The sequence below is a fragment of the Aristolochia californica genome, unplaced genomic scaffold (assembly GCF_029961685.1).
Source record: "Aristolochia californica isolate CCGP_79_NKW_82.1479 unplaced genomic scaffold, dmAriCali1.0.hap1 SCAF_16, whole genome shotgun sequence".
Classification (NCBI taxonomy): domain Eukaryota; kingdom Viridiplantae; phylum Streptophyta; class Magnoliopsida; order Piperales; family Aristolochiaceae; genus Aristolochia; species Aristolochia californica.
The window spans coordinates 22,731,490-22,758,017 of record NW_027181837.1 but is presented as its reverse complement, the minus strand read 5'-3'; the positions used below and the strand labels follow the sequence as shown (position 1 = coordinate 22,758,017).

The 26,528-nt window shown below is 38.4% G+C and overlaps 1 protein-coding gene across 1 annotated transcript; it reads left to right on the top strand.

Annotated features, from left to right (window-relative positions):
* Positions 1–572: 572 nt before the first annotated feature.
* Positions 573–24,175, top strand: LOC137953148 (O-fucosyltransferase 2-like). Its single transcript, XM_068800392.1, has 10 exons — positions 573–1,184; positions 1,923–2,012; positions 2,231–2,330; positions 2,655–2,716; positions 8,841–8,929; positions 14,065–14,185; positions 14,298–14,441; positions 21,324–21,661; positions 22,951–23,191; positions 23,849–24,175. Exons 1-10 carry the CDS (start codon positions 672–674, stop codon positions 24,161–24,163), a joined length of 2,013 nt encoding a protein of 670 aa, XP_068656493.1. The 5' UTR covers positions 573–671; the 3' UTR covers positions 24,164–24,175.
* Positions 24,176–26,528: the final 2,353 nt, after the last annotated feature.

Below are 26,528 nucleotides of genomic sequence, written 5' to 3'. Positions count from 1 at the left end.
ACAGATTCGACTAGTCTTCTCTTCTTTGATTGAATAAAAGGGGGAAGTTCTCCAGCTCTCCTCGGTCGAAAGGAGAGGGGGCTCAAATTTATCTTTTAAAAAATAGCTAACAACTCTTGGGAATTATCTAGTGAGAAGACAAAATTTAGTTTTATTTCATATTGACAAATGGTTAAATAGAAGTAGTTTTATTGCAGGATAAAAACGTAAAGAGTTTTATTTCAAATCAACCGCCGTTAAGACTCCGAAAATAGGACTCGAATCCGACACAAACCCGAGACCCACGCCATGAACGGTCCATTCTCGTTGTGAAACTTCGGCAACGCGTATCACTCGCGCCGAAACCAAAATTCTGAGATCCAAAAACATCGAAAGTCGAAACAACTTGGGAATAAGATGGAATCACGGAAATGTGTGTGCGTGTGTGAGAGAGAGAGAGAGAGAGAGAGAGAGGCCGGGCGCTTCAATGGCTGATTGGCTGCTTGTCTGGAGATCATTTACGCAATAAACGCTCTCTCTTATATAGCTTACAACTGCTAATCAACAGGTGGAAACGCGTAATTTAACTGTCCGACTCCAATCGAGTTCTTTAACCCGCGAAAATCGTTTTCATTTGCATTTGGAACTCGAACCTGTTCGCCAGCTCCCTCTGAGGCTCTCTCTCGTCCGCCATGGATGGCTCGGACGGAGAAGTAGAGATTGTTCTCAGAGAGGAGCATGGAGAGACCAGAACCTCGGACTTTGCCTGGTCCAGCGCCTTCGTCGCCAGGTCCCACTCTTCCAGTCCCCGTAGCCGCCCCGCTTCCCCTCGTGCCGGTCATTCCATTCGTGATTCTCCCTTTTCACCGCAGCATACTCCTTCCAAAAGCAGGCTCTCCTACGCGGCTAACTCCTATTCTCCTCCTTCCTATTCTTCTCCGCTCTCTTTCTTCCGATTGGAGAATTGGAAGCTCCGGGGTGGATTGCTCTCACGAATCGGCAACTCTATTCCGTTGAAGCAGCATCCACGTGCGAGAAGGAAACCGGTGGGTCTATGGAGGCGAAAGAGGACTCGAGGGCTTCTGATGCTGTTCGGCCTAGTGGTTTTCTTTTTCTTCATGAATTGGTGGATGCTTTCACGTCTTCAGGATCCGGATCTGGAACGTGAGGCTGGGCTTCTTAGTCACCCATTGACGTCTATTCGGGTATGTTTTCGGTTTACAGTTTTTTTTAGCTGAATTTGACGTGGCATCTTAGTTTTCTGAATGTTCAAACCCAGTTAGGCAATTGCCTGAGGAATTGAGAATATGTCTGAGTAATGGCTAACATTAAATCAAGGTGGCTGAGTGAATGTTAGGGAGAGTAAGGGTGAGAAGAAAATTGCTTTCACAGATGATACACCGGTGAGTTACAGTGAGAAACATGCCGCAAGAATTGAATGGTTGACCTGTATTTGAGTCCAGAGCCTAATATTATTCCCAAGCCAGGTCAGAAAGTCATCTTTGTTAAATTAGGATGGAAAAAGCACTAAAGTCCTGCTGCATTCTCTTGTCCTTACCTATGGCCTGCTTACCAAAATCATCATTCTATCTGATTGGCAGTTTTGGTTGATAATCATGCTCCGTCACGCTAAATGAAACTTAACAGGATCTGCACCTATTTAAGAAGGAAATGTGATTCTGTAGTCTTTAGTTCATTAAATCCAGCAAGCATATGAGGCCCACCAGATAGAAAAGAGATGGAAAAGCAGCAGCTGGGAAAGGGCAAAGAGAAGTACATTAATAACATATGCCCTTCAATAGCCAGATCCTTATTGAGCTGGATGACCTGCTAATGAAAGAATGTATTCCAGTTATGAGAAGGGAAGTCGTCAGTGTGACACCCTTATGAGTGTGGGCAGATAGGAGGTGGTCTTACTCACGCATTTTTTGCTATATGGACAGGGAGAATGGAGCAAGTTTGGGAAAGGAAAAAGGCCTCAAAGAGTACTGTACAATAGGCTTTTGGCTTTGGCCGCCCATGCCTTGGCAGAGGTAATCTTGGACTTTGTTCTATTGGCTCTTCATTTTGTTCTGTAATAAATATTAGCATGCTCATCAGTGGTTCAGGTTCATAGGACTTCGCTGTTCTAGAAGATCTCCCCATTGAGTCACTGGCATGGTGGTGTGGAACAGTATTTTCTGATACTTTTCTGAACTTATAGGAAGTTGGATGTTGTGACTAAGCCCTCTGCTATCACTGTTAATTTCAGGCTGAGGATAAACCTGGACCTCGTGATCTATGGGAAGAGCCCCTTGGTCCTGCTTCTGCTTGGAAACCTTGTGCTTATGAATCCGACTGGGAACCTTGCGGTATCTTTCATTTATTGCAGTCATTGGCATTTTGATTCTATTCACTAAAAATTATAAACTGATAATACATTATGCACCATTAGAGGTGCATTTGAGGTGGCCAAAATTCAGCTCCAGCATTTAGATTCCAAAGCTAAACACCTTCCTTAATGGGCTGTTTATAGACCACTAAGGGGGCTCAGACAGTAGTTATGAGCTTCCTTTCAATCATAATTAAAGGTATACCTGTGTTGTTTTACAACTATACAACCCTTTATTTTCTGGTGTTTCATGTTTCATTACTTATATCTCATTTGCATGTTTTTATGAAATCTGACATTTTAGAGGGAGGGAATGGATATATTCTAGTTAGTGCAAATGGAGGCATCAGCCAGCAGCGAGTTGCTGTAAGTATATGTCATTGTTGTTTACTGTAAAATTAAATTATGAATACTTTTCAAAAAAAAAAAAAAATATCAATGATTTCCTTGAAGCTTACTGAACTTGTTGGAATTTTGTTGAGAATATGTACTGTTCTCAGTGTCACTTGAAGTCTTTGTTTGGTTTAAATCAAAGAAGAAACAGCCAAGTAATCACCTAGGCTTCATGGTTGCCTGAATGTGAAAAGAGAAAAAAATAAAAATAGTTGTGAAATAGATAGCGTACTTCTTTCGTTTGAGAAGTTTCAAATTGAAGGAAATCAAGATCGTTATTATCATCAGAGGTTGCCTCAGCAACATGCATCCTCAATGCAGGCATAGATTATAATCTTGGGGATCCTTAATGCAGGCATAGACTGTAATCATTTTCATAATAACATGATCCAATAGGGGAAGAGAATGCTAGGTCCTTAAACCTATCCTGTACTAGGTTACCCAAACCGATGCTCATACCTGGGTCAGGGTGATAATAATATGGCTCATTCCCATGAAACCACTGAGAATATCTGGTAAAGCCTAAAAGAAGAAACTGGAGCAAAAAGCATGGTTCTTATAAATTGGGAGAGTTACCAAATTTAGTCTCCTTTCTATTGGAAAGGTGTATTTCTTAGGAGATTTACCCTTTTTATTTCAGGAATTCTCTGGTTTATTGTATGTCATTTTTGTTATTAGTAGTTGGTAGGATAGTTCCACTTATTAATGTACGAGCACTTATTACTCTCTCCAAAATCTCTCTTCTTCACTCTCTGTCTCTCCACTCTCTAGTTCTTTCCTTTCTTCCTTCTACTGCCTCTATGTTTCTCTTCCTTCTTCTTCTCTTACATATGTAACTAAGAGAACCTTTAGAGATTAATTCATGGGACCCTAGAATCTAGCATGGTATCAAAGCAGGGGTTTAGTGTTAATTTTACTGCTTATGCTGTGTGATTAGATTCCATGGGATTATTGTTCAATGAGCCTTTCTCTTCATGGTTTTAGACAAGAATTTTAATTCTTTCCTTTTCCTTTCTTCAAGAATAAGTAAGTTCATGGCTTTATAACTATTTTTCAGTCTGCCATTGAATCCCTTGAGTTGCTTGTTGGACCCTTTTTGCAACCTTGAATTTAAAGCCCATGGTACTCATCCTTTGATACTCGTTCACTCCATGCATGCTTGTTACTTTCTATCTTGTGAAAAGATGAGAAATAGAGGTATGAGGAAGAGAGAAGGAGAAGTGCTGGAAGATAGCATATAGACTGCTCTAGATGGGGATCGGAAATCGACCCCCTTTATTCTTATTCACTTAAGTGATTTTGAGAGACAATGATCTCTTTGCCTCTATTACATATAACTCATAACTCCATAACTACACTGCTAAACAATATAAAAACTGGACCACATGCACATCTGAACATATTGAACCTGATGAAACTCACACTAAAATGTGCAGATCATGTAAAATGACCAAACTGCCCCTTACACTACATTTAACATGTCTAAAGATTCTCCTTTCTGGTTTCTCGAGCATAAATTCTTGATTAATTGTCCAAGTGTTTTTTTTTTTTTTTTTTTTCACATTGATCAATCTTACCTGACCTGGAAGTCTCCATGATTGTCTTCTTGTTCGTAATCTTACCAGACGTGGAACTTTCCACGATTATCTTCTAGTTAGTTTTTTGTTGATTCGAGACACCAAGTTTTGTTCTGTTGGAAATCGTAGTTCTTGCCTAAAAAGCCATTATTTTTTATTTTTCTTCAAGACTTAAAACCAATTTAAGTCTAAGGGCTTTTCGGAAACTCCTCTTGATCTTGTTTAGTGGCTATAGAATTTTTAGAAAGTGATTTTTCAAAGTCCTGTGCAGTTAGGACTCTAATTGGTTGTATGTGAAGTGGTTTTCCGCAGTCCTTCAGCTGAGATTGTGGGAGAAGTACTAGACTCAGCAGACTGAAAAATAGGGGACATCCTCAAAAAAGTAATATTTGCAGACAAAACGTTTCTCTGGTTATCAAACAATAACACGTGTACCCTTTGTGAGTACAAGAATAACCAAGGAAGACATAGTTGACTGATAAAGGAGATAATTTATTAGGAGATTGACCAAGAACATGGAAATAACACACAAAACCAAACACTCAAGGAAAAAGGGGAAACAATTTGCTAGTTGGATTGAGAATTTGTAAAGGAATCTTCCCACTAAGCACAAATGAGGGCATCCTATTAATCAGGAAGCAAACAGTGAGGACAACATCACCATGGTAGGACTTGGGAACCTTCATTTGAAAGAGTGTAGTACGGACAATATCAAGCAAGTGGTGATTCTTCTATTCTGCAACTCCATTTTCCTGTGGGGTATAGACACAAAAAGACTGATGTATGATGCCATTGGTGCTACAAAGTGTGTCAAATTTATGATTCATGAACTCAAACCCATTATTAGTATGCAAAACACGAAGTGAAGCACTGAACTTATTCTTTATTTCACCATTAAAATTCAAGAATACATCTAAGATCTCTTATTTCTCCCACTAGGGATACACCCATGTGATTGACTAAAGTCATCAGTAAACAAAACAAAAAATTGGAAATAAAGATACTACGTACCTAAGAAGGACCCTATACATCTAAGTGAATTATTTCAAATAAATTATTACTACGACTCAAACTAGATGGAAAAGACGTTGTATGGTGCTTCTCAAGTTGACAAGATACACACTAAAATGATAAAGTAGGAGGAAGATCTAAAAATAACTGGAATAGGTTGGTTGGGGAGGGATGTCCTAATCACAAGTACCATTGGAAAGGTGAAACAATTGCATAGAATGCTGAAGAAGATGGTTATATTGAACCTTCTAAGTGGTAGGGTCCATCATTCTCATGTCCGGAACCAATCGTCCTCCTCGTTTGGAGGTCCTGAAAGACATGATGAGTATGATAGAAGCTTACTAAACATTTTAATGATTTAGTAAGTTGACTTACAAATAACAAGTTAATGGGAAACTTAGGTACAATGAGAATAAAATTTAAAGATAAGGATGGAGTGGGCTGAACTATCTAAACTCCGCCCAAATGCAAGGTGGAACCATTTGCAAGTGTAACATGAGAAAGATTGAGTGAGAGATGAAAATAATGTAGATATACCTAACATGTGAGTAGATGCACCAAAGTCAATAACACATGAAAAGACTTGAGATGCATGGAATGCAGATATACCTGATTTTTTTTTTTTTTAAATAGTGTTGAGTTATATTAACAGGCTCAAAAGAGCAAGATGGATGAGGAGTTGAATTTGCCATAGTAGTTGTGGTGGTGAAAACATTTTGGGCTATGGATGAGGAGGATGTAGTCAAGTGTGCCATGCATCGAGCCAACTATTGAATTTCATCTAGAGCACCAAGAACAATAACAACTACACAAATCGTAGATGATTCTGCACTCTCAAGAAAACTTGAGTTAGCTAGCAGGTTTGCCAAATTTTCCCAGTATTTGTCTAAAAAATGGTTAGTATGCCCATAGTGGATGCACTTTCTCTCACCACTACCATCTCTACAGCCTCTTCCATGCCCAAATGTATATCTGCCTCTTCCTTGTCCAACCCGGCCATGTCCACGAGGTGTCTCTTAGTGACCCTGAAATGACTTTTGTCCCCTCATTATCCTTGCTGCCTTGTGGGACTACAACTATCTCTATATACATTACTCTATTAAAGGCTTTCTTGAGTGTAGGCATAATATCATTTGCAAGTATTTGGACACAAACTGCATCATATTCAGGGCTCAAACCATCGAGAAATTTGGCCACATGGAGCTGGGCCTACTGCGCTTGAATCCTAGTTTTCTTTGTGGTAAGTGGACGATTTCTTTGAAACGCACTAAAATATTCAATAATTGATTGATCTCTACTCTGTAACCCAAAGAACCTTGTATACAATTCATAGATTCGAGACAAGTTGCTCTCATGATCATACAAAGCTTCTAATGACTTCCAGATTTCTTTTGTCTCACAATTCATCACCTACTTCCTGAATTTTGATTCCATGTTGTTTAGTAGCCATGTCATGACTTGATTATCCTCTACCTCTCAATCATTAGCCATTGGGTCAGAAGGATCATTCTTCAAGTATTTTGTCTTCCGCTTAGCTTTCAGATAAATCCGGCCAGATAATTTCGTCTATTCAACTTCTCCATGGTAATCACAATAGCTTACCATCGAAATTACCAGACTTTTTGATTGGTGAGATCACTTCACCTGAATCAGCCATCATCTACTATCAACAACCACTAGAATTTTCACAAAAATACACTACCACAACAACCAACACAAAAAAAAACCACTAAAAATAATGTAAATACATGCACAGTTAAGGTGGGGCACACACATCACAAAACATTACAGCACCAAAAGCACTCCTCGAATTACCTTGTATGACTTCTGTAGATTTGTAGTAAAGCATCCAAGCACCTGCTTCAATTTATGCCGACTCCATCTTATTCTGGAATGATGATACATGTTTTTCGTTACCGTTTGCTAAGCTTGCATATGTCTATTCCTTGCCTTCCTTGTGACCGGAATCGGTAACTGACCAACCAGACCATAATTTTGTTCTAACCTTCTTGGTTGATGCCTTCTTGTACTGCTTGATGGCTCTCTCTAGTGCAATGAGAGGAACATGCAGAAACCACTGTTGTGACTGGATTCGATGGGTATTTTTGCCACGTTCATGGTTCCTATTGGTATGACCTCAATGAAGGTTTTCTTGTCCCCATTTCAGTAACTGAATGGTGGATATTTCATCTATTCTGTGTGCTCTTGCACTGCACCTCCTCACATCTTTCATTCTCTTTCGATGGTTGGGCCAGGGCGTCATTGCTAACATCTCTCCCATTCAGTCCTTGGATTCCACTGTGGAATCCGGCAGATTGGTCATGGCTGCAGCATTCTGATTGATCTCATCTTCGCACGGTTGGTTGTTTCTCCTTGTCACTCCTGCTCCTGACATCGCTCCCTAGCAGATTTAGCTTCTCTCTGGATGGTTGAAAACTTCTTCATGCCATACTAATGCAAGATTAGAGAAGAGAAAAATTGATGAAGATCTTACTGGTAAAATTGATGAAGACCTTACTGGTAAATTTCTCCTGCTTTGATATCATTTGAGGTTAAAATTTAGGGTTTGAGAGAGTGAGATTGAAGGAAAAATCAAGGGAAGAGAGAACAGAGTAGGTTTGCCGCAAGAGAGAAATCAGCTAGTTGGGGGTGGAGTTCTACCTGCTTCCCTTTTATGTATTCATTTAAGTATGTCACAGAAAAATAGAGAAGGTCAGAAGCATGCCTTTCCCTCTATTAACAAGAGTATAGTTCCATTCTAAGAGAATAAAACAGAAAAATAAGTGAAGTAGCATGTAGAAACTAAGCCTATTATAGAGAGGTGGAATGGCTAAAGTACCCATACATGAAATGACTAAAATACTGTTGAATTACAATATTTAACACTATCCTTTGAAAGAGGTGCATACACCTGGTGTAATGACCAATCCCTGTTACCATGTTTTACATAATCATTTACATATTTGTTGAACTGTCATCTTGGTAAATTTGTGGTTCTATCATTTGGGATTGCAACCAGGCTTATTTTCTCTTTTCTAAATTACAATCTATTATGAAGTTATTCTGCTCCAACTGCTAGCTGTACGGATTTCTCTAGAACCGTGTGTGGTTTTTATTTATGTAAACTCCAGTACAGGCTGCTGATCTGGCTCACCTTCATTCCAGCGACTGCAGTGTGAATTCTTAATTTTTCTTTATGTCCCAAATGGAAGCTACATACTTATGATACTCCGTCCCCCTCTCCCTTTAATAAAATCCTCATTTCTATAAAAAAAAAAAACTCCAGTCTCCTGTGCTGGATTCTGGGTGACATTTCTAATGGTTCCACCAGAACTATTTGTTTGGACCATATCTTTTACTTAAAACATGCTATGTTTACCTTCCTAATGTCTAGGTTTGATTGGATTAAAGACATTGTTGCTATTTTGATGAATATAATTAATGAATGATTTGGTGATATATGTGTATTTAGACAGACATTTTAATGTCAAGTAATACCTTGGTGACAGATATGCAATGCAGTGGCAGTTGCTCGCTTACTTAATGCAACTCTTGTTCTCCCAAGATTCTTGTACAGTAGCGTATGGAGAGATGGGAGGTATTTTATTTTCTGAATTCCACTTTTAAGTTTTTATTATTTGTGCAATTTAATGATTGATGACAGAGCTTGTTATCATGAGTTTTTTTTTTAAAAATAAGAGATGATTTTATCAGAGGCCCGAGGCCAAGAGGGAAATTACAAGGCCAGAGAGAGTGTGTCTTTAATAATGAGGCGTTGCAGAGACACTCCTTCTCTGCAAGCAAGTTAGCCAAGGTATTGGCTGATCTCAATACACGATTCCAGGAGGATACATTAGATACAAGGTCCATTGCCTCAATGAAAGGTGATGCAGATGCCAAGGGGGGTGGGCTTGATTGCTGCACCAATTGATGATAACAAGAGAGTCACCCTCCACAATGATATCACCCTGAAAATGATCTCTGAAAATCCTGAGCCCTTGAATTAGAGCAGTCAATTCAACTAAAGTGGCATTAGCCAAGCAGTGTAGCCCAGTGTGAGAAAGGAGAGTTTCACCAGAGTTGGATCCAAAGACTCCAAATCCTGTTGGCCCAGGATTATTGAAGGAGCAGCCATCAAAGTTAAGCTTGATGTAGCCTTGGGAAGAGGGAAGCCATTGCTGAATCCAAACTGGCTTTGGATCTGTCAAGGAAGTGATTGATGCCCATTTCTCCTGGATATATCCAGTGTCAAGATATGCTGAAAAGGCTTCAAAATGGACACCCAAGAAATGATACTATTCAGTGCTGAAAGAGACTGAATTGGAAGTTAAGCATTTTCTGTGGAAGTGCCTTTGGTTTTTCTCAAGCCAGATCATCCAGGGAGTAAATGTAGAGCAGGCTTTCAGCATGATTTTACCTTTTTTTGGCATCGGGAAAACCAATAATTAAGCGAAGAAGTTTGTCTAGGAATCTGGAGTGCAGAAGTTGGGCTCTAAGAGGTTGAGGACTCGTTAGGCAAAAGGCTAGTGCACCAAACTGTGGTTGATGAGTTAATCAAAGGTCCAACAAAGCTGACAATTAAGGCTGGAGAGAGATGTGCATCTTTTGCTTAAGTTATTGAGTGTTAAGATTTTCCCATGCAATGAGCTCCATATGTAGAATTTAACTTTGTGAGCAGACAAAGACAAGGCTGTTGGGGTGCAACTTGTGACAGAGGGGGAACCACCATTGTGGAGGTTGAAGCAGCTTGCCACAGAAAATTTACCACCTGCTTCAGGCGCTCTAATAGGAAGATCCTCCAGGTGCCTTGGAAGGTAAAGGCTACAAGGAGATGCATGCGGCTGAGAGCTCTTCTCAAGCCCAGATTCCATGGGGAGTTACTCTGTTGTTCACAAGAATTGCCTCTGCCACGGCACAGTCAGGGTGCTGGGTGAGGTGATAGGTGATAGGGAATCCGTCTTTGAAGGGTTGCTGATTCACCCAAATGTAGTGCTGGAATTTGAGTTTGTCGCCTTTGCCTACTTAAGCACTAGCCACCTTGAATCACGGGGAAGAGGCTGGCAATTGATCTCCAAATGGGGGAGAATTTGGGGGAGAGACTGCAGGGTTCCTAGGCCACCCTGCTGCTTATGCTTGACAATGTCTCCCCACTTAATCAGGTGATGCTTGAAGCTGGATTCAGCTCTTCTTCAAAGGAAGAGTCTCATCAACTTTTCTATCTTTTGGGCCAAACTCATTGAACAATGAAGAAAAGACAGGTAATAGGAGGGAATTCTGCTTAAAAGGGATTTTATAATTGTTAGTTGACTTGCCTTTGAGAGGAGCTATCCCTTCCAAGTCAATAGGCACCTTTCCATTTTCTCATAGGGTTCCATAGAACTTTGTCAGGTTTTAAAGAGAAAAGGGGGAGACCCTGATAAGGTGGATGCCATGGCTTTGATGTTTGCTTGATCAAGGTTGAAGCCGAAGATGGATGCCATGGCTTTGATGTTTGCTTGATCAAGGTTGAAGTCGAAGATGGTTGACTTGTGCCAATTCACCTTTTTCCCAATGACTAGCTCAAAGATTGCTAGAACCACCTTGAGATTGAGGTTTTGATCGTGCTAACCATTGATGAAGATGATTGTGTCGTCCACAAAAAATTGGATGGTGGGAACATCCAAGGATGAGATGCTTGATGTTTTTTGCATCCAACCAATCTTCGTAGATTTATGAAGAAGGCCAACATGACTTTGTTAAGGAATAGTTCCACATGGATTAGTGAGTACAAAGATCTTGAGTTTATTAATTGAGAATGGGGTTTCCTAAGTTGCCTCGTCATTTTGGGATGGGCCTTGGACCCAACTTAACACGGTATCAGAGCTGCGATTTTCAGGATTCAAATTATTTTTCCCTGCTCAAATTATGAATCATCTGACGGAGTCTTATTCTGAGCAGGATCTATTCTTTGTTGCTTATTGCTGCTGCTGCTGCTGATTGATCACTTTGTTACTGTATCTCGGTGATCTTTTGGAAATCTTCTGCTAAGTTATCATCTATGGAATCCTGAAAATCAACATGGTATTAGAGCATGTACTCATATGTGGGCCTACACCTAAACTATCCACTTGTAGAACCACAAAAAAGGGCCTACACCTAAATTGTCCACTTGTAAAGCCATAAAAGAGGGCCTACACCTAAACTATCCACTTGTAAAGCCACAAAAGAGGGCCTACACCTAAAAATTTTCTACTCGTAGAGCCACAAAAGAGGGCTTATACGTGAGGGGGAGTGTTAAGGAATAGTCTCACATGAATTAGCGAGTACAAAGATCTTGAGTTTATTAGTTGGGAAAGAGGTTTCCTAAGTTGCCTAGTCATTTTGGGATAGGCCTTGGACCCAACTTAACAACTTTTTCCCATGATATTAAACAGGAGTGGGTGTTAGGAATTAGACGTCCTAATTCAATACTAACGAGAGAAATGATAATCGCAGAAGAAAAAATAATCAAGTATGAAAAACACAAGATGTATACTAGTTCGCCTCAAGGTGAAACTACGTCTTGTCTTCCGCCGCTGCAATAATTCACTATGATGATGAAGTAGTTTACAAGAGAAATCACACACACTCAAGTGTTTTTCTCTAACCTCTCTACAACAATTGATGATCATCGATGATAACCCTAATAGCGGCGCCCCCAAATATAAAGAGAAAACTAGGGCAACCAAAATACAAGTGTGAAATCTCCAAACTACCCTTAATTAAACAAAAATCAATATGTCGTGGACCTTTCGGGGGGCCCTCGCCCCCCCCTTCCAATCCCGATAGGAGATTGACTCTGCGTAAGGCGCTAAATAGACTCCACAACTTAACAGTGGGGAGATTGGATTTCCTTGTCTGATGCTCCTTGATCCTTTGAAGTAGCGACATGTACTCCCGTTTGTGAGAATGGCGTACGTAGCTAAGGCTAGACACTTGTTACCATGAGTTGTATATTTTTATTTTTTTGAGACAGTGATGATTTTATTACAAGCAAAGGGTGAATAAAACAGACACTAAAGGAACACTCTCTTTTCAATAAGAGATGGCAAGAAGGCTCCTAATATAGAACAAGAGTCAGCAACAATTGTTGATCTGGGAACATGAGACCAAGTACATGAAATGGAGGATAGAATATCATAAATCTCCAAGAAAACATCACAATGCCGCCATGAAGGATCCAACAGGGAGGAGCACCAACCAATCACTTCTCTTGAGTCGCCTTCAATGATGAGGGATCCACAAAGGCGGTCTTGAGAGATAATGAGACCATGGAGGAAGGCGGATAGCTCAACAATAGTAGAGCCAACAACTCCCAAAGGGGCGGGAGTATGAAATGAGAGTGTTAACATCAACGTCACGAAATACTCCACCAAAGCCCGTAATACTAAGGCATCCAAGGGTACTACCGTCAAAGTTGAGTTTGAGGGTCCCGCATGGGCAAGGTTTCCAACTCACAAGTGCAGGAGTTCTGGGAGGGATGGACATCTGAGCAATCGCATGCGAATTGGTGCAGGGAAGGACAGTCATGAGGTTGTCAAACTCCTTCTGGGTGTGAAGCCAAGCAAACACAAGGCCAGTGACATGGCAAATGACTTCATCTGCAATGTTGTACTTTCAATTGAATCGCCAGCTATTTCTTTCTTTTCAAAGGCACCAGGGAATGTGAGTAATGCAGGCTGAAAAGAGAAGTTTGCCAAGCTTGGGAATGTGGATCCCAAGAGACAAAAGACTCATCCCACAAAGGTCTTGAAGGAGAGAGAACTGAATACCCAATTTACCTAGAAAGGAGGACCAAACTTGCCAAGCGAAGGACAAAACATTGTAATTTTTAAAACAACAAAACTGGATCTTCTCCCTGTTGATGACCTTATGGTGTTGGAACAAGTCATATTTGCTCTCATGATGAGGGGTTTGTGTCTTATTTTTCTTTGGCTTCACTTCTCTATGAAAAGTTGTTATAGATTTTTCTTTGTATTGATTTTTGATGGGTTGATATTAGAAGCTAATTAAGCAACTAAGTAATAATCAAGTCATACATCCCAATGTTGTTCATTGTAAGGCCGTACTTTTTAATATGAATTGTATCACATAGATTCCAGGATTAAAAAAGATCATTTGCTTGTTACTTGAGAAGAGACCTCCTAACTTAGGTTAGTCAGTTTGGGATAAGATTAAACCCAACATAAATATGGTATCAAATTGGTACCTTTATGTGGGCTTCCACCCAAAATTGTCCATGTGAGGAACCACAAAGAAGGTTCACACATGAGGGGAAGTGTTAAGAGCAAGCACACATAGATACATTCATAAATAGGACCGAGTGATATGCTGCAAAAGTACTTTCATAGTCTAACTTGTGCAAAATAAATATCATGCATGCCCGCTATAATGATTGGGAGAGTTAAACATTCAAAGAGATGCTTTTAGTCTCTATTTTCCTACGTAGCTTTGCTATGTTATCTGTGGTGCTGATTTAAACTAGTTATCTTTCATTTTAACATTAATGAAAAGATTCTTTTTTTGTACCTAAGTTGATTCCTGGTGTCACTGTGGAGCCTTTTAAATGTTTTTGTGCTGTGCTTTAAGTTGAGCTCTAATTTTTTTTTTCCTTCTCAAGGTATTTTTATCTTTATGAATTTCAGAGAAGGAACTCATTTTTTTTTCTTGTGACAATAAAAGGAGAATGACTGTATAAACCTGTAATTTTCTTAGTCAATTCAGCGATATCTACCAGGAAGAGCATTTCATACAATACCTGAAGCCTGATATTCGCATAGTAAAAGAGCTTCCTATGGAATTTCAGTCATTAGATTTGGAGGCGATAGGTAGCCTTGTAAGTATTTTTTCCTCTGTTTATTTTTTTTTCCATATGATTGCTGAAATTGAAAATATAATGACATATTATATGATAACTTGACTTTCATTTTCTGTTAAACTCTTGTCAGGTAACTGATGAAGATATCATTAAAGAAGCCAAACCAAGTTTCTATTTGAAAAACATTTTGCCTATCCTACTCCAGAATAGGATAGTTCATTTTGTTGGATTTGGCAACCGCTTGGCATTTGATCCAATAGCTTTTCAATTGCAGGTACCTAGAGCTTGTCCATTTGTTTGGCTTATAATATTCCAAATCTGAACTTATATTCATTTCTATGCTTGTCTTCTCATGTTGTACAATGTATTTTCCTTGGTTATCCTCGTACTCAGAGAGGCTATAAATATTAAGATCCCGCTAACAAAAAACTTATATATAAGCAGATGTGACATTTTTGGAAACTGCACCATTTTTCATGCTTCGTTTGAGTCTCTATCTCATCCTATAGTGGCAGGTGAGTCCCCTATACCTCTTCCAGTTATGGATAGTCCCATCGTACTTTCCACTTCTGTTCCAAATAAACCTTTGCAGGTATACTAGTGTAGAAAGGTACACAAGCAACAATCTATCAATGATATACAATATCAAGATCCAGATATGGCCTCTTCTGACATGTTTGGATCATCTTTTTCCAAGCTTGTAGATCCTATAATTGATGATTTGAATTTTCCATTGCCAAAAGAACAAATACACATTGTCCTATTTCCAAGTATGTGTCTTTTCATAGTTTGTCTCAATCATTTAGTCGTTTGCCACTTTGTTGTCTAGTGTTTCTATCCCTACTAAAGAGCACAAGATCCCTTGTGTTTTCCTCAGTGGAAAAATGCTATGGATGATGAGATAGATGCCTTACAGACTCGGCATACTTAGACCTTGGTTGAGCCTCGTACCAATGCCACTATTAATACCATTAAATATAATGCTGATGGGACCGTTGAAAGATATTAGTCGCAATTGGTGGTCAAGGATTACATCGAAACATTTGGAGTGGATGTGTTTGATACTTTTCTTTGGTGTCTCGCATGAGTACAGTTCGAAATTTGATATCTATTGCAATAACTCAAGGCTAGCCTTTATTTTAGCTTGATATTAAAAATATGTTCCTCTATGGTGACCTGTAGAAGAAGTTTTATATGGAGTAACCGTTTGGGTATGTTACTCAAGGGGGAAATGGGGAAGGTCCATTAAGGGTTCAAAACAAAATCCAAGGGCCTAATTTGATAAATTTAGTAAAGTTGTCATAACCTTTGGATTTTTGAGGAGCCACTATGACCATTGCTTATTTGTTCTACATTGCTCATCTAGGAGTGTGGTTCTTCTGGCGTATGTATATGACATTGTGCTGTCTTGAAGTGATACAAAGAGGATTGAAGAAGTGAAAGCATATTTGAACAGGCATTTCCAAACCAAGGATCTTGGATCTTTGAAATATTTTTTGGGGATTGAGGTGGCCAATGGTAAGCAAGTTGTAGTACTGTATTAGAGGAAGTATATCACTAACATGTTATATGAGTATGGTCGGCCATCAGAGAACAAATCCTTACTTCTGACAACCTTCATAGAAGAAGCTTCACCACCCCTGATTTTTCTTGTCTCCTTTGTGGTGAGTACGATGAGACAGTCCAGCATGTCCTCTTACACTGTGGATTTTCGTGGCAAGTCTGGATGAAGATTTTTCAGAAGATTGGGCTTCAAGTGGGGCTTCATCAAGACCTCTTCGACACCTTTGAGATGGTTCAAGGGATTCACCTTTCTCGGTTGGGCAAGTTAATACTTTTGGCCTGTCTTGCGCATGTTCCATGGTGCATTTGGCTCTAGTGGAACAACTAGAGATTCAACTCCAAAGTTTGCACCCTGGACAACACGACTTCTCATGCCGTTGGCTTCATCTCGAGCTGGCTTCATACAAGGAAGGAATTTTTCGCTCTATCGGGTGTTTCCCTTCGGGAAAATTGGAGCTTGATCGCCCATATGTCTGGCCCCTACAGAACTTCGAGGATGGCCATCTGGGATCCTTCCCCTTGTGACCGCATTAAGCTCAATTTTTATGGTAGTGTTATTGGTTATCCTGGGCCAGTAGGAGTAGTGGTGTATTCAGAGTTCACAATGGAGGCCCTATTTTTTCTTATGCTGGTTCGGTGGACATTGTTGATTCTAATACGACTGAAGTTAGTGCTCTGCTGTTCGGCCTTCAAATCTTCAAGGATCATCTCCATGGCAAGTTAATCATTAAAGGCGACTCGAAGACTGTTATTAATTGGTGTTCCAAAGACAACTCCCCCCTTGGCGCCACTAGCCCATCACTAATAGTATTGCTGACATTGTATCTTCTATTCATTGTAATTGGAATCTCATTCCTAGATCAACCAACTCTTTGGCTGGTAAATTGGCAAAATTCGGAACTTCCTAGCAATCTCTCATTGTTTGGGAAGGCTTCCCTCCTTTGTAAATTGCTCTTTTGAGCTTTTGTCTTAATAAAAATTAGCATCGTTTAAAAAAAATCATGTTATATGAGTATGGGTTATTAAGAGTTAAACCAATGGATACTCCTACTAAGGTTGGGCAGAATTTGGGAGATGAGGACAACCCTTTACTGAAAGACAAGACTATGTAGAGAAGATTGGTTGGACAAATGATAAATGTGACTGTCATGAGGCCTGATATTGCCTTTGCTATTAGTGTAGTAAGCTAGTTTACGGAATCCTTGCAAAGCTGATCTTAAAGTAGTCCAGAAGATCTTATGGTATTCGAAGGGATCTCCATGTAAGGGGCTATTCTATACATCTCATGATCACCTCAAGGTGGAAGGATACTTAGATGCAGATCATGCTTGATCGAAATTGGACAGAAAATCTACCATAGGTTTCAATTTATTAGTTGGAGGCAACTTCATTAGTTGGAAGAGTAAAAAGTAGAACATAGTGGCACATTCAAGTACTAAGGTAAAGTATTGAGCGATGGCTTATATTGTCAGTGAATTCATGTAGATTTTTGTTTTTTTTATGAATAGTGTGTATATTGATAAGAAAAAAGGAAAAAAAAATACAAACCTAGGTCCGGGGGCCTGACTCCACAACAAAGTGTTGGAGAGAAATGTCTGCCTTAGCCTGGGAGTCTGCCAGGTGATTAGCAGAGCGCAGAATGTGATTCCATTTAGGGGAAAATAAATTGCATATTTCATTGAACATATCCCAACGACGCCATGGGGGTTTGATGGGGGTTGCACACCAATTGATGACCACTTTTGAATCACCTTCAATATAAAAGGGACCAGAGAGGTGGCTAGAGAAAATTTTGAGCCCGTGCAACAGTCCCGAGAGTTTTGTTGTGGTAGAGTCTGAGTTGCCAAGGGGCCTGCATAAGAGAATAGGAGGTCATCGTTTTCATTGTGGATAATGTAGATTTAGCAAGTGTTAGAGTTAAAACTTGCTTCTGTAGACTCTATGGTGCATAGGTGTGACAATTAAGCAACCATCTTTATTCTTAGTAATCTTTTTTTTCATGAGAGATTTTTTTACTCAAAAAAAAAAAAATATATACAGTAGTTTATTTTCACTAAGAGATTTGGTGATCAGTGGCAAGGTAGTTACTTCGTATATCAGAACCACTAAGCAGATTGGTTATAATCTGGTAGTTACTTTGTATATCAGGTAGTAATCTTTATTCTACTTGTTTGTAATTGATTTTACATTCCTAGGTCAGCAAAATTCTTTTGTTGATTTGCTTGCTAAACAGGGAGCCTCCCTTTCAATCCCTTGTTGTAAAGGGAGTGCTCCCCTGATCTGTTTTTGTGCTTGTTGCAATAAAATATCACCTTTTTTTTTTTTTTTTGAAATGTCGTGTTTAAGCTATTAAAGAGATGTGCAAACAAAATATCACCTTTCTTAGAAGAAAAAAAAAAAAGATGAATTTATATCTTTGTCTTTCAATTCTGATATTGTTGTTCTGCTCTGTGAAATTTAATTCCTGAGATCAGGTTTTCTATGAACTAATTTGTAATAAACTGTTTTCAAAAGAAATCAATACAGGAAAGTTCTCTCCACAAAACTACTTTCAAAGAAACTATTTTCAAAAAAATCAATTTCCATGAAATTGTTTTTACAATTAACACTTTTCTGAAATTAGCTTCCCAAGAAGTTTCTTTTTGTCGTGAAATGTTTCCTGAAGTTTTTTTCTTAAAAATTTTTCTTGAGTTTTTTAAAACTCCTGAACATCCCAGGGCAAACCACAATATGCATGGGCTACCATCCAAGTTGAACCGAAATTTTGAAGAAAAGGAAATTGAAGAAAACCTAGATAATCCAGAAAAAATTCAGAGATTTCCAAAAAATCCAGAAAACTATTAAAAATTCCTTTTTTTTTTTTTATGAAAGTGCGTATATTGATAAACAAAGGGGAATACAAACCTAGCTTTGAGGGCCTGACTCCACAACAAAGTGTTGGAGAGACACACCCGCTTTAGCCTAAGAGTATGCTAAGTGATTAGCAGAGCGTGACATGTGTTTCCACATACAATTTAACCCAGAAAGTAAATTACAAATTTCATTGAGTTAAAAATTCCTTTCTTTGTCTTCTCTATCTGTTCATTCCCCTGTTTCTCCTGTTTGGCATGGTTGGTCTCTCATTGAGTAGAGTCAATTTTGGAACTCCTCCAGATTACTGCCATTCTCCAATTTCATTTCAAACAAAACAAAGGACTTAAAGAGGGCTCTTTGTTTCTCATGGGGATCAAACCGGTGTTTTGTTGTGGAACTCATTTATTAGTTGGTTTTGAATTTAGATCCACTTCTATTTTCTTGTTCGAATCTTTTATTACTTTGTTTGGGTCAGATTTTATTTTACCTTTTGTTGTGGATTTTAATGATATGCTATATTTTGAGTTTCTTACATTGGTCTCTTTATTGTGGGGTCTATGTGGTGAACTTTTCATGCTTTACAGTTGATAAATGAGATTAAAATGTTCCTCTAGAGTCAGATCTAAATTTTTTCTACATAGTAATTGTTATCCCAGTTTTTTGTTTAAAATCATCTAATCTTTCTTTGTTGATTTTTTTAAGATCGAGCTCGGTTCTATCCTAAAATGACTAGTTATCTAGGAAGTGTATTGCTCAACCTTATAAATCAAGGATTTTTCTTAACCTTTATCTATGTGAGAATTTCTACTAATACTCCACTCACATTCAGGTTTACATATATGGATAAAGGGACTGAGATAGATAACATAGACAGGATACAAACTCAACAGAACACAAATTGGGCCCAGATCCAGGCAGCCGTCCGGTTCTGGTTCCATGTCAAAATTGAGCCCGGTTACATCCCAAAATTACTAGCTACTTATGGGGCCAATTTCTCAACCTTATAAATAAAAAAAAATTCGTAACATTTATCTATGTGGACTATTTACACTAATAGATTTCAAATGTTACTTTTTAAGTTTTCTCTTGCTCCCTAATTGAAGTTGTGAGAGTCATTCTCGTCATTTTATAACTTGTTTTCTAGCCTATCAATTTGCCATAGGTTCTATCAAGTTACTCTTTTTGAGACGGGGTTACTATTAAAGGGGAGATGAAAATAACTTAAATGTTGAATAGCAATTTGAAGCTACTTTTTCTATCGCTCCGTCACTGACTTGGGGTTTTGTTTGTGTTTTGTTCTTGGCTTGCCTTGACTAAAATTCGCCTTTTCTCAAAAAAAAATAAAAAATGAAGCTTCCTATATTTATTGATTCAAAGTGGAAGCCCATGTTTTGTAATCCCTAGATTGAAGGGGATCATAATATAAGGGTATATGTGTTGATGAAGATTGGACCAAGAATCTTTTTGATAGATGCATAAGTTCCAAAAATTGTACAAAGCCCAAGAATCTTTGTGAAGAATGTTTTTGTGAAACAAGGTGCTGGACAAAGTTAGATCTACATAACATGTTTCATTAGCAGCTTAAGGGATATTTACCAAGCATCAGTTTCAGTGTTGATTTTTGACAAGCTAGGAATTGGATTGCAGCAAGCTGGGCATCTATAAACTATATATGCTAACGTAAGGGGAGTTTTAGTGTTACTACAAAATCCATATTGAAGGTTTAGAATTCTATTAGAAGTCCTTTTTTGGGTGGTAGAAAGTTGTTTAGAAATCAAAGTCAATTGGCTTCAGGAATCATAAATAGTTTTTGTTTTTGAGTAATTGGCTCAAGTAAAGAAGTACTCCGAGGTGAAATAAACAGGAACCAAATTGGTTGAACTGCAGAAAGAAAAAGAAGAAGAGAAAACGAAAATCAGACCCAAAATCGGTTCATCAAGTTGAATCTTGTATTGTCTGAAACAAGAGCATCAAGAGTTAAAAGAATAATATGAGAAAACCTGGAGTGAGAGGTAGACCTCTAAGAGCTTAACACATGTATGAATGGAATGGTTTTCCTTCTTTTATATTACTAATGTTGTTGATTATTTTTTTGAGAAAAAATAAAATAAAAATAATCAACAACATTAGTGATATAAAAGAAGGAAAAACACCCTTACCTTTATGAATTACACGTTTCAAGTTATAGGACTAAAACTATTTAGAAAAAAGTTGTATGTCCATTATGTCTTACACAAGAATAATAAAACTGAAAAAGATGATTGTAGAATGAGCTGCAATTCCCAGTTTAATCAATTGAAGGTCTGCTTGCGTTTATTGCATGATAGGTTCAGAATCCCTTTTATGTTCTAATACATGTGGTATTCTGTTGTTCTCACATTTGGATATTTAGGAGACATGCTTGATAAAACTGAAAGAAAAGCTACATTCCCGACTGGCATAAAGCTTAACTAACTAATACTCTGTGAATTTCATGAAGGCAAATAAAGATGAGCTAATCTGGTGAAAATCGATACTCTATTTGTGTTTATAACTGCTAATTGGCATGTGCTGAGAGCCGAAAAGCTAATTTTGGTTACTTAAGGACTCAGTTCAAAATTTGTTATTACAGGAAGTGTCATTTATTCACTTTCTCTCTCTCCTATAGATTTACTTCCTTACTTTCAGGCATTTTCTATGATTTCTTTCTTCCTATTTTTCTTTTTGTTATGCTTAGTCCTAATTGAAGATTGTCATCTAGAAATTACGATGCAGATGCAACTTTCATGCTCTGAAATTTATTCCTAAAATACAAGAAACTGGTGCTTTGCTTGTACAAAGATTGCGTCAGCACATACCACGTTGGCAACCTATAGATCATAATCTGGTTGGTCCATTTGCAGTGGAGGCCAATGCAAGTGGTCAAAAAAATCTGGCCGGAGATATTTCCAGATATTTAGCTTTACACCTGAGATTTGAGATAGATATGGCAGCTTATTCCATGTGTGATTTTGGTGGGGGTGAAGAAGAAAGACAGGAGTTGGAAGCATATCGGAAGATTCATTTTCCTGCCTTGACGCAAATGAAGAAAACTGCCAAGTATGTATCATACAGTTATTCTTACCTACTATAGAAGAGAAATTTTAGTTTCATTTTAAATATGCAATGGTTTTCCATATTGAATGTACATTGCTGATGGCCCTTGTATTGGCTGATATATACAGCCCCTTGCATCCGCCTATTGTTGACATCAGATGATATGTTACCATCATCATCATTATCAAAGCCTTGTTCAAAATATATTGGGACTAAGCTACAGTTTACAAAAATCGTCCTTTTTTCTGGAAAATGACAAATTTATTTGAAAGAAGTCTTACTAATGAATTTTGGATTCATTTCCTATGTTTGACTGAAGTCTTATGCTGGCTGTTAATCTGACACTTGCCCTAAACTCGTTTTTTACTGGTTTTGTGAACTGCAGTTAATACCAAGTGATCAGAAAGTTATTAGTCACTCGAACCATGACTGGTGACTATTGGCTTCTCCAATGCCTTACTAAATTTCAGAATACCTTGAAATGTCATAGATTTATTCATGCAAATCTGAAATGAACAAATGATTAGCTGGACTGGCTGCACTGACCTTTTGATATTTAGTGGATGTATGTTCCCCTGGCCATCAATTGACCAGCTCCTGCTCTACTATGAGGGACTCTCCTGCACTCTTCCTTGTTGAATTGTCGTACTTCATGTTTTTTCTTGTCTTAGTGTGTGCTTTGCTGTCCTTGGTTTTTGCATTTATTATTTTTTGCTTGGTTTCTTTGATGACTGGGTTTTTGGTTTTGCTGTTAGAGAGAGAAAAGTGGAATTCCATTTTCATTCTTTTCAAAAGGAATTGAATTTAAGTATGGAAGTTATTCAAATTCTGATTCTAAACTCTAAAGTTTCCTAAATATCTTCCCTTCTAAATTTTCTTTATTTGTTGATTCTTTCATTTTCATTATTATGTTCCTTTCTAGCTTTTTAGATAATGGAAAAAGGATTAGACATATAATAAAGCGAGAATAGTAGAATAATGGACTCAAGGCTTATGAATGCTTTGATAAAAGATGGCTTTCTTTTTTCTAAAGAATCTGCTAATTTCCTTGCCTCATGATGGGAGTGCAATGAATGGAAAACCAGGGAAGACATTCAATTTGGTTAAAGTTGTAAACCACCTGATCCATGAGCAAAGATTTCTTGATATAATAAAATGTTCATGAATTTGCTTACTGACTAACTGTTGTGATGGCTATTGTTGTCTTAAATACTGCATTGAATCACTCATTCAACTTGAAAATGCTAATTTTCATGGCTATTCTGGCTTTTATATCCTGAATCTCCTTGCAGGTTACCTTCTGCTTCTGCATTGAGAGCTGAAGGCAGATGTCCTCTAACTCCTGAAGAAGCCGTGCTCATGCTTGCTGCTCTTGGTTTCAATCGTAAGACCCGCATATTTGTTGCAGGTGCTGATATTTATGGGGGGAAAGCAGGAATGGCTGCATTGAGAAGCTTGTACCCTAATCTGGTTACTAAAGACAGCCTTCTTTCTTCGATGGAGATTGGGCCATTTCAGAACTTCTCATCTCAGGTAATTGTGTTACATTTTTCTCTTGCCTAGGCTGCTATCTCTTCAATGACATTAATTATTGGTTGCACTAATTGATGTCGTTAATCTCATTTTCTGCTGAAATCAATGATCCATTGAGTTCTCACATCGCCGTCATTGTGTGACTAGTTTCTGTGTATCATATCATTCTCAATGTTTTATCTTTAGATGCAATTTGTAGCCTAATCTTGGGCATATGGTTCCATTGCTATTTTAGGGGCCTGGAGGTCAGATGCAGGGGGAGCAGTTAGTTTTTTCTCACTTTACCATGTTTTTCTTGATGTCTTACTGGCCAGTCCACTTAGATGGACGGTCAGAAATGAACTTAAAAGACTTGTATTTCTTGGGTGGTCTGTGGTCAATAGTTGATCCATGTTATAACTTCATAATCTTGGAGTACCTAAACCAGGTCTTCGAGAGATACTTTGCTGGTTCTCTTGCATAATTTTCTTTTATTTATCCAGGCTTGGTAACCCCTTGTAGCATGTTGCACCCCCTAAAAAATGAATAGCATCTCTGCTTTTGGACCAATATTGGGATTAGGACCAAAAGTCATCAATACATTGTCATTTTTCTTTGGGAAAAAGGATATTGAATTGCTGCATGTTGAAAATTCTGTTGCTTTCTGTTTTTCTGCAGTTGGCAGCCCTGGATTTTATTGGATGCACGGCTGCAGACGCATTTGCAATGACAGATTCTGGAAGCCAATTGTCCTCCTTGGTATCAGGTTATCGAATATATTATGGAGCGGGCGGGATGCCTACAATTCGGCCAAATAAACGTCGGCTGGCTGGGATTTTTTCTAATAGTGCCAAGATTGAATGGGAGGAGTTCGAAGAGAGACTGAGGAAAGCAATACGACAGAGTAAGAAAGTGCAAGAAAGACCTGTAGCTAGGAGTATTTACAGGCATCCCCGTTGTCGAGAGTGTATGTGCAAGACAGATGATGAATAAAAATAATTTGAGTTGAAATTCCATTTTTTCAAAAAAAAATTTCCTCTTCTTCTCAAACTCTCCTCTGATGGAAAAATTGGCTAATAGGCTCCAGAAGATTCGTAATAATGGAATTGGACCAGCCAGTTGAATGCAGGGCTTCGTATAATAAAATCTTGACCTATATCAGCCTTCAAATTTGAGAGAGAGAGAAATATTTTTAAGAACTAAAGACCTTTGAAATTAATATCTTCCATCGCCATTAGTTGACAAGGGAGAAGCGTCTCTTAAACTGGGGAAGGGAGCAATCTCAGTCTCCTTCCGTTCTTAATTTTTTTAATTTTTAAAATGATAGTTCAGTAATGCACAATCTGATCGACTGTATTGAGAGATTTGTATCTGAAAATTACCCTTAATATCAGTTGTTTGTACATTTCACAACCCAATGGTCTTACCTTATGATCTTCTTGAATTGCTTTCTGCTGTTGATTTTTCAGAGTCTTCCATTATTTCCAGTAATGGCTGTTCATATAAAATTATGAGTTTAATGTAATATAGTTGACCTTGTATGGAGTTGGTGCAACTTATTTTCTGATACTGATTGCTTAACCACCATTTATAATATCTCGCTCTCTCTTCCATACTTCTGTTCTGTTAACAAGTAGATATGCTCTCTGCAAATGAAACAAAAATTAGAGTCAATCAAATCTAGTCAAGTGGTTGCGCAGCCACTGTGTCTACATAAATATTGGACGAGAATCACTTTCAAACCGTGTTTTAACTTTGTCTGGATCCGCAGCACGAATAGTCTTTCTATTTTTTTGGGTGTTTTTGGCTCATCCCTATCTTCAGATCAATTTGTTTTTGGGTTTAGAGATGCTGCTAGTCATGCTCAATTGTTGCTTACCAAACGCCAACAACTCTTTCTCTACCCAATTGTGCACGGGATTGTTAGTTGGCTACCCACTCTACTTACATTTGAGATTTGTATAGGAAGCAGCTTCATCTTAGGTGATTTGATGCCAAGAAGTATCAGTTTGCTTCAAACACTAATTTCTGCAGCACAAGGTAAATTAGGAGGATGTAAACCAATTCCACAGAGAAGGAAAGGGCAAATTTTTAGCAGTTTTGGAAGCCTGAAACTTGAACCCATGTTGTTCCTCAATTCATTTTGTGACTCAGTTCCCATCAACTTGTTTGCTCTAAAAATATTAGTATTTGAGTAAGTTCAGCTTTTGGTATTGTGGTCATGAGATGCTAGATGATTATGCTGCCTGGCTGCCTCATCTTGAGATTGTAAGCCTTTTCCAGATACTTTTAATCGGTTTAAACATGCCAATTTGATCTTCTAATTCATCAAAGTAACTCTTTTCAGAATCTAACAAGGTAAGATTTTAAGCTGAGATCCAACTGGAATTATCACAAGAATCTTCTGTTGATTAGATTAAAGAATAATTTCCTTTAAAGAACTGGTTTTTTGCATTTATGTCTTTCATTATTTCTTATTGGAATAATAAGAAACTCATTTTTCTATCCCTTTTGAGTTCTTGTGAGGGAAACTAATTAGGATATCATGCTTTTTGATGGCACATAGGGTGCTGGTGAGGAAAGAACAAGTTCTTCTCACCTTGGGAAGCTTCAAATGCTATCGATAATATTTCTGAAACAGACAGTTACTGAGAACCAGCCAAAAAATTGAGATCCATTAGTTCACTAACTCTCCAAACGTGAATCTTCCATACTCGTAGCTTTACTTGATCTCTCTTGCTGCTATCAACAAGTCATCCTTTTAAAAACAGATGGTTGGTGGTACAGTTGTTAATGCCTGTAGTCAGCCTCCAAAACCATATAAAATCTCAGTAAGATATGGAGGAATATAAATCAGTAGTTGGGAAATGCCTTTCGAGGAAAAAAATAAGCAAGTTTGGTGGCTAAACCAACTTCCGATTTCTGCTTCTCTCTTCGATCTTCATCTATTTCTATCTCTCTCCTCATTCTGTTCATGGGTTCATCACCATGAATTATGAAGGTAAGAAAGGCACGAGTCCCACAATGCCATGCATTAGTGTCACACACAGACCCATCTCCTACAGATCTTTTAACAAGCGTAGTGTTTCATCTCCCAAGCTTCTGAGTCCTCGCAGAGCGGGATATGTGCTGTTCCTGCTGGCTATATCTATAAGTTTAAGCCTTTTCCGGCTTAACTTCCCCCCTTCATCGCCATGCTCCAATTATCGTCCTCCTGCCATCGGTTTCAACTCTCCGTCTGATTGGATTTCGAGTTGGTCTTACGCCGGTGAGTTTTGGAAACAACCCGACAGGTTGGGATATCGTCCATGTTTGAATTTCGGCCCGACGAACGGGTCCTCATCGACACGGAAGAGGT

Bases quoted from the DNA above. Each gene is read 5' to 3' on its own strand.
- LOC137953148 (XM_068800392.1), top strand. From the start codon at position 672: ATGGATGGCTCGGACGGAGAAGTAGAGATTGTTCTCAGAGAGGAGCAT. The intron at 1,185-1,922 runs GTATGTTTTCGG...CTATATGGACAG, and splicing joins ACCCATTGACGTCTATTCGG to GGAGAATGGAGCAAGTTTGG. The intron at 14,442-21,323 runs GTACCTAGAGCT...ATTGTCATCTAG, and splicing joins CAATAGCTTTTCAATTGCAG to AAATTACGATGCAGATGCAA.